The sequence below is a fragment of the Meriones unguiculatus genome, chromosome X (genome assembly GCF_030254825.1).
Source record: "Meriones unguiculatus strain TT.TT164.6M chromosome X, Bangor_MerUng_6.1, whole genome shotgun sequence".
NCBI classification, from domain to species: domain Eukaryota; kingdom Metazoa; phylum Chordata; class Mammalia; order Rodentia; family Muridae; genus Meriones; species Meriones unguiculatus.
In genome coordinates this window covers 138,221,131-138,233,591 of record NC_083369.1, presented here as the reverse complement: position 1 = coordinate 138,233,591, position 12,461 = coordinate 138,221,131, and the positions used below count along the sequence as shown (strand labels likewise).

At 38.5% G+C, this 12,461-nt stretch overlaps 1 protein-coding gene across 7 annotated transcripts in view; it reads right to left on the bottom strand.

The window, feature by feature from the left end:
- Window positions 1-741: 741 nt before the first annotated feature.
- Window positions 742-12,461, bottom strand: part of Reps2 (RALBP1 associated Eps domain containing 2) — a 262,097-nt gene continuing 250,377 nt past the window's right edge. For all 7 annotated transcript variants that reach the window (XM_060375348.1, XM_060375347.1, XM_060375351.1 and 4 more), the window contains one exon: window positions 742-6,885. In XM_060375348.1, the coding sequence (XP_060231331.1) occupies window positions 6,817-6,885 (69 nt within the window). In that variant the 3' untranslated portion in view covers window positions 742-6,816. The remainder of the gene's footprint in view (window positions 6,886-12,461) is intronic.

Below are 12,461 nucleotides of genomic sequence, written 5' to 3'. Positions count from 1 at the left end.
ATATGGATGGATGCCACTATTGCCTGGATGGGACCCTGAACTGTATAAATGGTGAAAGGGAACTGAATAGCAGCATACATTCATCTATGGATGTAATGTGACCAGCAGCTCCAAGATTCTGCCACCCTGAATTCTCTGCTATGATGGATTGTGAGCTGGAATAAACCCTTTCTCTCTTAAATTGCTTCTGTGAAGGTATTTTATGACAGCAAAGAAGTAAAGTAACTAAGACAATCCATTCCCCTTTTTAGTTAAGAACACCATGATGGGAACAGTTTTTGTTTGTCATTGTTTTATTTATTCATTTATTTTGTTTTGACTTTGGGTTTTGAGACATGGCTTCACTCAATAATCTAAGCTGGCCTTTAACTCACTCTAGACCTCAGAAGGATAATCATTTATAATCCTTCTGCCTCAGACTCTAAAATGGTGGGATTACAGGCATATATCCAGTTTAGGAATATTCACAAACGAAAAGAACACTGAGGAAGTAAAGCAAGCAACCTGGCTCCACCCTAAGTCCAGTTTCAAGTCAGCAGATCTTTAAAGTGAGTCTGCTCTGGTGTGCCATGGCCGCTAAGTGCTTACTGTTCATAGACATTGAAGAACCTGCCGCGATGGAAGACAAATTAACCAAACCTCAAACTGTGATTTCAATGCAAAGGCCCTCCAACTCCTTTCACAATTTAGGTGCACATGCACAGGAGACCAAATGGAAACCAGAAAATGTTGACACCAAGATGCTATCAAAACCATTAGTGATCATACGTTTATTTTAATGGAGCACCCCAGTTTCACATGATGTACATTTTCCAAGTTGGCAGTCCTTAACTTACTATGTTCTTCACAGATTTTCCAACAAGTGTGAAAAAGAGGCAGTAAAGTTAGCATGAGTCTACAAATCACAATCCAAATTATAGGACACTCTCAGGGATTTATTTATGTTTAAGGTAATTACACAGAATGTTCCCAATGCTTAGCAAATGAATGAGAATCTGGCTGAGTTAAATATTAGCACAACTTGTTGGCACAATATCATGAAAAGACAGAAAGCATCAAATATATACTTTGCTGATACACTTTTTACTGTTACATGTACCTGTAGTGAAAAAATATAATTTACATTTTTACCTTTGAGGTGAAAATAGTCAGCTCATTATCTCTCTTAGCCGATAACTATGAAGACTAAAATGGCTCTTTTTGTCTCTGGCTCACTTAAATACCTAATTTGTGCTGAAGATGAAAAGAATGGCAGCTCTAGTTCTAAAGAAGAGGGTATCCCTGCTTCCCAAGTTAGGTGCTGTGAAAGTTGTCACACAAGTTGATTTGAAACAAAAACTACAACTTAGTTGATAAAAGTGACACATGATGGGTACTGTGTTCAGTCTCATGGCAGAGCACTCTGCAAGAACTTTAGGATCTAGTCCTATCATCCCAGACTGGTACCTGAGGGTTTCCACAATGTAGTCTTCGAATCCCAATTTAAGCCCTCTTAAAAGCCTGCTGTCCTCTGGTCTTCGGAGTCATAAATCTAGTGGGGATAACTTCCCACAGCCATGACATTAGCTAGGAGCAAGACAGGAGAAATCACAAGCCATGTAAACTAAACATTCTCCAATAGTTGCCAGCAAAGCAAGGCTTCTGCAGACAGAGTGGGCACTGTCAGCTGCAATCTGCAGTGCTTTTAATGTATCCCTTACCACCATGTGTATTTAGAGGCAGTAGAAAGTAATCCTATAAACCTAAAATTAACTATCTCTGGGCTGCCCAGCTCATAATCACACAATGGCTGCACATTTATAAGACTTTCTCTGAAAGGCTGTTTGGGGCTGGGCAACAGCTCTCAGAATCTGCATGCATTGCTTTTAAAGTCTGTCTACTATTCTTGGGAGGTTCATATAATTAGATGTATGTCTCTTTGCAAACGGGCAAAGCAAAATGGCCCACAGAAATATTTATTTCAGTTGGCACCAGCGACCAACCTGTCTGTGCTGGTGGGCTGTCTATATCAGCTGTGCCAAAAGGGGAAGCAAGATGTGCAAGCTGAGGATTGCACACATCCAGATCTCTGCTTCTCACTAGGAACTTGAATGACACTGAGTCCTGACACACACACAAAAAAATGTAACACCCGTAACTAAAGTCGAAATTCAACTGTTCTGTTGAAGTCTGAATTTTAAGGGGACACTAGAAACAGAATTAATCGTTGGAAAGAGCAAAGAAAAGCATTAGTGTTGTATTTAGTGTGTGGAGAGGGGAAGAGATTTCTTTAGCCGCTATTCTATTTTCTTCACACCCTTAATGCTAAAACCGCATCCTAGTGAGCCTCCTTGTCAATCACATGGGGCATTGTGCTTGTGATGAGATGGTAAATTCTTGCTTTTATGATTGTTAAGACAATTTTCTCCTGATGATGTCTAGTCAGAGGTGTGACTATAGTTTGTGTGAAAACAAATGTTTTAGATTTAAGGTGTTAATGCTATAATCAAGTTCTTTCTAACTACTGCTTAGAATAAGACATTTGCAAGTGTCTGTCTTGATTGCAAGAATCACATCAACGTCGTCTAAGTGAACTTCTAATTATATATCCATTATGGACACAGTTATGAGACCATTCAGGACACAGACAAATATTTAGAAATACTATATAATAAAATCACAGCTAAAGTAAAACATTTTACAATAGTTCAGACATTGGTAGGAAGTCAAAAGAAAAGTTCATGTTTTTGATTACTTATTCCTAAAAAGTGCTAAAATGGAACATTTGTGACCGAAGCAACCAACGATATACTGGAAAAAACTGTAAGCTACTACATATTGAGTTCATTTTTGTCACAGTAGTCTATTTAAGAAAGCAAATGCCAATAGGAATATGAGACTGGAATCTGTTCAAAGCAATAGCTTTTGAAAGTTCTGCCAAGATTTAAAGTAACATACTGCATCATCAAAGGTGAGGCATTAAAAGAATAGTTTAATAACATTATTTCCCTTTAAATTTTATTTTTTATTAACTCTTAGAGAAATGTCTCGACCTAAAACTCCTTAGAAGATGGTTTCATATTTAAAGACCAATTAAGTCAATGAAATTCAACATGATAAATAGAAAAGGCTTTCTAATATATTCATACAATTGACAGAAGACTAACTTGGAAGCTATAAAATCAGGCTAGCATCCCAACTCTACCACTAGCTATATATTTCTTTGGCCAAGAGTCCACAATTCTTAGGAATGTGATTTTCCAACGCCAGCTAGAGGAAAGAAACATTGGCCCTACCTAGCTCTAACATGTACATGGGCACAGCTTCCAGCTAAGCTGATTTTTTTTCTCAGTTAGTCCCAAACACTTGTATGATACTTATAAAGTGCTTATATCTTTCCAGCTAGAGCAAACATCTGTCTTGATTGTCACATTACACATTCAGTCTTGCTATTTACCACTTGGGCTTTGCTTTAGGTCTCTGGATAGAAAGGCAGACAAATACTATATGCCACTTACAAGAAATGTTAAGGCCCCAATAATCTCACGATCAGTTCCTACTGTGCTTTCATCTGGAAGACTGGAAGATTCCCATGCAGGAAAACCATTGAGCCTCAAGGCAATTAAACCCCCATGAATCAAGGCAGGGTTAACCTTCATTCTGTAGAATTCTGCACAACAAGAAAATCTCATCTCTCATCCCTCTTCAAAGAAGCTTCTTTTTGTGGTAGGTGGTGATTAATTCCAGAGTAGCTTTACAGGTGATTTCAATGTGTTTGCCTTACTATATCATATTAAAGGCTGTCAAAAATATTAGCAGGCATTGTAACCCTAAAAGTACACATCCTAAGAAAACACAGAGATAAAGGATGAATACTAGTCACAAAATAATATGTATTTAGTAGTGTATATTTAGATAGAAACACAAATATTTCCTTTAAAAATCTAGTTGTAAGCAACTAATAAACTGATTAAAATTAAGCCCAGTTAAGAATACTTTGTGTATGTGCACGTATTATTGGTATTTGTTTTAATGCAATGCCTAAGTTAAAATATTGGTGATAGGCTCAAGTTGTGGCCCAGCATTTGCCTAGAACAAATGATGTCCTGGGTTTGATCCCCAGCACTGCAAGAAATAAATCGGTAAGGCTGGGAAACTCAGAGGGCCTTGACTGTCAAGGGCAAGTTTTCGCCCTGACAGGAAACAAGGCCGACTAAAGAAAATTCCAACCTCTTCACCCTGTTCCCTGTGTCATTTACTTCATGGGAGAAACAATATATCAGGGCTTTTAAACGCTCAGTATAGACTAACATTCCTTAGGGCATGTCTGGTTGGTGGATATGAAGTATGATCCCAAGTAAGTGCATATGCACGGGAAGATTCTAAGATAAAGTGCACGTTAGTCTTTCCTGTATCAACTGTACCAAAGGCCGAGCATGCTGTGAAACATCTGCAGTCATAACACTGTTGAAAATTGGTCACAGCCCCCACATCCCAACATCCCGGCATATGGAAGAAAAGAGTCACCTAGGAATTTGCACTGACCCATTCATAATCTTAGGAGGGCTAAACTCATTCCCAAGCCCTTCGCACAAGAACAACAAGAAAGGCAGCCAAAGGAGAAAAAGAAATGCAGAAATAGTTTCAGGACTTTCCAAATCAAATCTGATTCAAATCCTTAAATATGCATGGAAGATATTCAACAATTTGTTTTTCTTTGGAAAAACATCATCTGTTTGAACCCTTTTCTTCTGTTGTTCAGCTACTGATAAAGCTTGCCAAAGGAACAGGGAAGTATTAGATAAATGCTTATTTTTACTAAATGCTCTCAACTCCATTAAAATCAACAGCTTAATCTTACATATTGTAAATCTACCCAAAACCACTTCACCAAGGACCATGTATGGATATAACCTAGAACCTCTGCTCGGATGGAGCCTGTGGTAGCTCAGTAACCAATTGGTTTCCCATAGTAAGGGGAACAGGGACTAACTATGACAGGAACTCAGTGGCAGGCTCTCCGACCTCCCCACCCCCCCAAGGGAGGAGCAGCCCTGCTAGGCCACAGAGGAGAACTTTGCAGCCAGTCCTGAAGATACCAGATAAAACAGGATCAGATGAAAGGGGAGGAGATCCTCCCCAATCTGTGGATTTGGAAAGGGGCAGGGAGGAGATGAGGGAGGGAGGGTGGGATTGGGAGGGAATGAGGGAGCGGGATATAGCTGGGATACAGAGTTAATAAAATGTAACTAATAATAAAAAAAATAAATTAAAAAAAAAACATTTCAAAAAATACCCTGTGCACACCACATTCCACTATCCAAAGAATGAGTAAGTTAGCAAAACACACAAAAGACGGTATGGCATGCTGTAAGTCTTTCGAAGTAATGCTAACACCAGAATGCTCTGTTGAGGATCAGTGAACCAGGGACCCTATGAACATATAGGTCAGTCATTTCCCACTTTCAGTTGGGCTTTACTACTAAATTTCTACAGGATACTGGCTTCTGCACTTTGAGCTTACTTTATATTACTTCCACTAGAGTCCTCTGAGTTCCCCTGAACTGTACATAAAGCCAATACTTCCCAAGGGTACACTTTACAGAAAACAAGTAGTCATATAGCTGGTGAGAAGATTACATTCTTTCATTGTGTCTTCAGACCCAAAACATTTGAAATCCAGGCTAAAATAAAAATGACAGCAACAACAACAACCAGGAATTGTTGGGAGAGTTAGTAGCTTATTTCCTTCTCCTCTCAGCCTGGATACCTGAGTTCAATACCAAATATATAGCAATCCTGGGTGGTTTCCAAGCTCATGCATTTAGAGATATTCTCCCGTGCAGGATAAAATAGGGATCTGGCAACTATTTAATAAGATCAGGCAAGGCAATTAAAGTAGATTTTGCCTGCCCAAAAATTTAGATTAAAAGTAATCTAGGTTAATGGCCTAGATTGGCCACCTTAAACAGTTCATGGCCAAAAATCTCTACTTCACAGAGGTGTAAAAACCCAATAATATTCTGATATTTAATATAAAACAATAGTCATGTATTATGTATAGCTGATATAATATCAAAATTGTACTAGAGAAGCAGTTTTGGCATACAGGGGTAGGGCGCAGTGCCAGTGTAAATCTGAAGCTTTAATTGTATTTCAGCTTTTGTTTTTTTTTATTATCATCATACCGAAGACTATCCAGCTGGAATCCACAATATTCAGGAAACCAACCTACTATATGTAACATACACACAAGAATAAAATGGGCATCCTGGTAGTACTTCCTTCATAGGTTCTGTAGTCATTATAAATTCTTTAAATAAATAATGCTCTGAATTATCTGCTAGGAGACTAATTTTAATAAGGAGCAGTATCTAAACGTGGTTAAAATGGGAGATAAATGCCACTGGTAAGTTTAATGTTTAAATGGTACTTAGGACTTAACTGGGGGCTTCCTGCATATCAGGCAAGCACTCTACCACTGAGCTGTATCCCTAGCTCTCTTTTTCCTTGTTATTTGAGACAGTGTCTCAATAAGCTTCTCAAGATGCACTTGAGCCGGTGACCCTTCCGCTTCAGCCTCCCAAATAGCTGACAATTAACATTTTTTTTTGATAATTAACATTTTTAAGTGCAGTTGAAGACGTTTTTGTTTTTTTTTTTTAAGACCGCTGTAAAATACACAACTGAAGTGCAAAAGAGAAAGTCATATAGATTATGTTGTGCTGCTCACAGCTCTTGACATTCAGACATCTACGACAAGTAGCTGGGCTCAGACAGTCAAAAGAAAGATCTTGGCAGGCAAAGTTATCCACTTTCGCTGGAGCCTCGAGGGTGTCACAACACTGTGACTGGGCGAAGTTGTTCCAGTTGGCTTTCCAACGCCATCCGTTCCTGATGGACCTCCTAAATTGTACAAAACGAGGAAAGGAAACAGAAAAGGCATCATTTCTTCGGTTCATCTCTTCTCTTTACACGTTCAAAGAAAATACAGACCAGGGCCCTCAAACACTAGGACACCTATGGCCTGAAAGGCACCAGTTTCAATGCTGGTGATTAGACAATGGAGTATTCGCAGTCACTAAGCTCAGGTGTGGCTTCATGAGTGCCCCACAGCCACTGTACTGCTCAGCACTGATACGTGTCACCGCAGAGCGGTAACCTTGAAACAGTCATCTCAGACACAGGAATGGGCAGCCAAGGGCCAGCACGATCACATGAGGTGCTTTGAGCATGGTACAACTAACCCTACTTCACAGCACAACAGACCAACTATTTTTTGCAACCCTGCCCTAACTTCACTCCACTCAGATGGGCTCAGAAGGTAGCAAAGAATGACATTAAATATTAAAAAGCCAATGAGGGAGAACCAGAAGAAAAAGTTGACTCCCAGTACAGAACTGAGTCACCTCAACTAAATTTCTAGATGCAATCTCTGACTTCTTTTATGGCACAATACTTAGCCAAGGAGGAAGGATAAAAAGATATACTGGTCATCCTTCCACCAAAGTCTCTTGTACAGGCTTTTGGAAATAATACAGTTTAATATAATTTCTGAAAAAAAGGCATAAGAGAGGAACAGCAAATTGCTATTTGGAAATTCAAACTTTCAGTATTAAAACAGGTTTTGCAGAGAGAAAAAGGACACATGAAGGCACTCTTAAGTATAATTGGCTAAGGTAGGAAAGATTCTTAAACGAAGGCTCAACTCTGAGATGTTCCAGAGAGCCAACATCCATTGAAAAACTAACGTACAGAAACAAATGTTATTCATTTATTCTCTTAGCAATCTATCTTCTACATCTATCAGCTCTAGGTCAGATGCTGCTCTAGCTGTGATGATATCACCAAATCCCAAGAAAGAGCAGGCCTGATGGAGCAAATGAGTCTTGTGAAAGTGATATACAAAAGGAATGGTGTTCGCTTGGTAGAGTGCTTTCCCAAAAGGCAGGCCATTTGGGGTTCCAGCTCTAGTACCACATCAACAGGCCATGTGGCATGTGCCTGGAATCCCAGCACTTAGGAGGTGAGGTAAGGATGATCAAAGGGGTTCAAAGTTCTTAGTCAACGCGATAGCAGCCTGAGCGACAGGAAACCCTGTCTCAATAAAACAAAACTGGGAAAAAGGCAAAAAGAAAAGGAGAGAGGTGGGCTTTAAGCCAAATAAAATGGGAAAAAATAAGCAAACGAAGTAAAAATGATATAAAAATCACTTCAAAAGAGCACTGAATGACTTTCCAGGGTGAAAGTACAATTTACAATCACACCACCAATGCATGAGGTCCTAGTTGCCTTTCACTGATACTGTTGTTTTTTTTTTTTTTAATTTTGTTTTGTTTTGTTTTGTTTTTGTTGTTGTTTTTTTTTTGTCTCAGAAGTTCTAATTGAGTGTATAGAAGTATGTAATCCTAGCTTTAGTTGTCATTTCCCAAGTGGCTAATGATGTAGAATATCATAATCTCATGTGCATATATATCATCTTTATATCCTCATTGGTGAAATAGCTACTTCAGTCCTTTGCCAATTTTTAAATTGAGATGTTTGGGCTTCTAAGAGTTCTTAATCTTTTTTAAATTTTTATTTAAGTGTTTTTCATTCAACATATGTTGATCATATTTTTTTACATTCCAATTTGTTCCAGATCTTCCCCACTTCCCTATCCGCCCAACTTCATATTCTCACTCTCTCAAACAGGAGAAAGAACAAAAAAACAAAAGAAACTCAAAACAGACAAACAAGCTGAAAGAAAGAAAATCAATAAGACAAAACAGCAAAACAAAAGAAAACAAAAAGTATACACAGAGAATTTGCTTTGTGTTGGGCAACTACCCCTGGGCATGGGGCCTTCCCTGGAGTGTGGTCATTATATCCATTGAGACTCCATTGGAGAAAGCTGGCTTCCACTTTCCCCGAAGGTTCAACTGCAAATATCTTCTTAATTAGGGCTGGGGCTTTGTGTCCATGTCCCCTTCTCCAAACTAGGATTTTGTCTGGCTTGGATATATGCAGGCCCTGTGCATGCTGCCACGGTATCTGTGAGTTCATATGTGCATAAGCCTTGTGTTCGGAAGATGTTCTTTCCTTGGAGTCATCCACCACCTCTAGTTCTTATAATCTTCCCACCTCCTTTTCCACACAGATCTCTGAGCCCTGGAAGGTAGGGTTTTGATGAAGACATCCTGTTTAAGATGGAGTATTCCAAAGTCTCTCACTTTCGGCACATTGCCTAGCTGTGCGTCTCTGTGTTAATTCCCATCTAGTGCAAGAACAAGCTTCTCTGAGGAGGGTGGAGCTATGGGAATAGCAGTATGTCATTAGGAGTCATTTTACTCTTCTGTTCCTTTAGCAGGCTGATAGTAGTAGGCTAGCCTCTAGACTTCTTATTTTTGAATTTTAAAATCATGTTTTAATCAGAACACAAATTTTCTGTCAAATAAGTAGTTTGAAAATATTTGCTCCCCATCTGTAACTTGACTCTTAATTCTCTAGTGTCTTTGATAGAGCAAAGGTGTTTAATTTTAATGAAGGCCAATAAACTAAGTTATTTACTTGTAGATTATGCTTGTAATCATTTCTTTATACTAAAGTCATGTCTAACCTCAAATCATGAGGGTTTTTCCATTTGTTTTCTCCTAAAAGTCTTATTGCTTTATGCTTTCCATTTACATGGATAAGTATTTTTCAGTTAATCTTTGCAGATGGGGTGAGACTTAGATCAAGAGTCTCTGTTTGTTACATATGGGTGACCAATTGTTAAACATGCTGGGAAACTAGCTTTTTGTTTAGTTGATTTTACATCATTGTCTTTTATCAAATGGCTTTATTTGTGGGATCTATTTCAGGATTCTGATCTATGCACCACTCTCAGTACTATGCTGCCTTGATGATTGCAGCTTGACAGTGATTTCTTCATTTGTTCTTCCTTCTCACTTTGGGTTTTCACAATTCCAAGCTCCCCAGCCCTCACATATAAATTCTTGGATCAGCTTGTTTGCATTCATTAAAAAAAAATCCTGCTGGGATCTTAATGGTATTGTCATGAATCTAAAGATCACTGGGGAGAAAAAGATATCTCTATTCTATTGACTCTTCCAAATATACAAAGAAAGTGCATCTGTACCTTTAAGTCTCCCTGGATTTCTCTCAGCAGCATTTTTTGTTTGTTTGTTCCCAGTGTACAAATCTTATGTGTGTTCTCATAGGTTTGTACCAAGGTACAAATATGTTAAAAAAATTCCATTACCAATTATTTATGACGTATGTTCAGGAATATTACTGGTTATTTTGTGTATTGATCTTATATCCTGGGACCTTCACAAATTCAACTGAACAATGGACTTGTTTTTTAATCCAATTTGCAATAGTATCACAAAAATTTTGAAGAACTTTTCAAAAGATTATACACTCAAATCTCAAAACCACTCAGGAATTTTAGATGGCTAAAATAGTTATAGAGACTCCTCTACTTTCAAATTAGCAAGATCAACATTGTTAACACGTAAATTCTACTTAAACTTGTTGACAGATTCAATGCAAATCTAACTACAACTCCAACAGTTTTTACTTTGTGGTACAATTCTCAAATTTGCATGAGATAAAAGGCTTATATTATCCAATGGAATCATGAAAAGAGAACATATTGAAAATTTTGTATTAGCACATTTCAAGACAGTATAAGGCAACAGCAATCAAGACTGTGTAGCACAAGGATAGACTAATGGGAAGAGTAAGATGTCAGAACTGAACCCACAATTACAGGTTATTAGGTGTATGATAATGGCGCCAAAGAGATCCAAGGAAGGAAAAGTGTTTTCATCAAACGGTGCTGGACTAAGAAAATACTAAAATGGGGAGAAATGAACCTTGACCCTACTGTCACATCATGTACAAATTTCATTTAAAAGTGTAAAAGAAAAAACAAAACTGTTAAAAGACAATATGAATTATTTGATAATCTATAGGTATACAGTTTCCTTATAAAGAGAGTAATAAATTTATGAAAAATGGCAAATGTGGATTATATCAAAATTTGAAGTATCTGCTCATAAAAGTATATAGCTATTAAATAAATAGGTGATACAAACACTGGAAGGAAATATTGACAAACATTTGGTGAGACTGTTTGGTGAAGGATTAGGAGGTGTGGCCTTGTTGGAGGAAGTGTATCACTGATTATGGGCTCTGAGCTTTCAAAAATTCACCCAGACCCAATCCCTTTCCTGCCTGCAGCTTGTTGATAAGACATAAGCTCTCAGCTACTGTTCAAGTACCGCACCTATCTGCACACTGCCATGCTCCCACTGTGATGGTCATGGACTCAAACTCTGACACTGCCAGTAAGGCCACAACTAAATGCTGTCTTTTATAAGTTGCCTTGGTCATGGACTGTTTTTTTTGTTTGTTTGTTTGTTTGTTTGTTTTGTTTTTGAGACAGGTTTTCTCTGTGTAGCCCTGGCTGCCCTAGAACTCACTCTGTGGACCAGGCTGGCCTCGAAAAAAGTGATCCCAGCCTCCCATTTGCTGGTATTAAAGCTGTGTGCAACCACACCTGGCTAACACTTACCAATTATCAACTAATCCTGCTTCTAGGATAAATGAGAATGTATTTCCACACGGAAACATGTCCAAAGTTTCTGTGGAATGCTCTGGCATAAATGGAATATCAACATCATCCCTCCCTGCAAAGTTCATGGGATATATTTGGAGAGTAGGTAAAAAGAATATAAAAGCCACAGGTTATAAAGAGGACTAAGGCTAGACAGTGTTTTCTGAGTATGACAGAACCATAGTACACTCATGAACTTACAGAAGTCATGACTGCCTACATAAGATCAAGTCAGTGAACATTCAAACATGGGTGGGGAGGGCCCATAGGTAGAGGAACTGTTGGCAGTTGATAGCTGCTACCCAAGAGAGAGTCATTTTTCTTTAGGGATGTGACCAGCTAGCTAGCTGCAGTGGATTGCCCTATACCCACACATCTAGGGGGCAGCACAAGTTAGACTTAGTGGGTTATATTAAAAAGACATGAGGGAGAAGGGGTAAATATGGTCAAAATACAGTACATGAAATTCTCAAAGAGCAACTAAAAACATGATATTGACTCTCTTCAGACAGAAAAGGAATATTGGAACTACAGCCACCATTGTTACTGCCATCTCATTGGCGGCTGTTGGAGCTACCACCGGGGCATTAGCCATGAGTCATACTATGCAGACTGCTCAGACCCTCAATAATCTTTTAGCCAATGTAGCTCATGCCTTAGATGTACAAAAAGGAATTAATGCTCAATTAAAAGGAGGCTTGATGGTGTTCAATCAGAGGATTGACCTCGTGCAGGAGCAAATTAATACCCTATGGCAAATCGCTCAACCTGGCTGTCAATGAAAATATGCTGGACTTTGAGTCACTAGCATACAACATGAGAATCTTTCCTGTGGTGCAAATCTGTCTAAACAATTGTCTAGCTATATTTTAGGTAA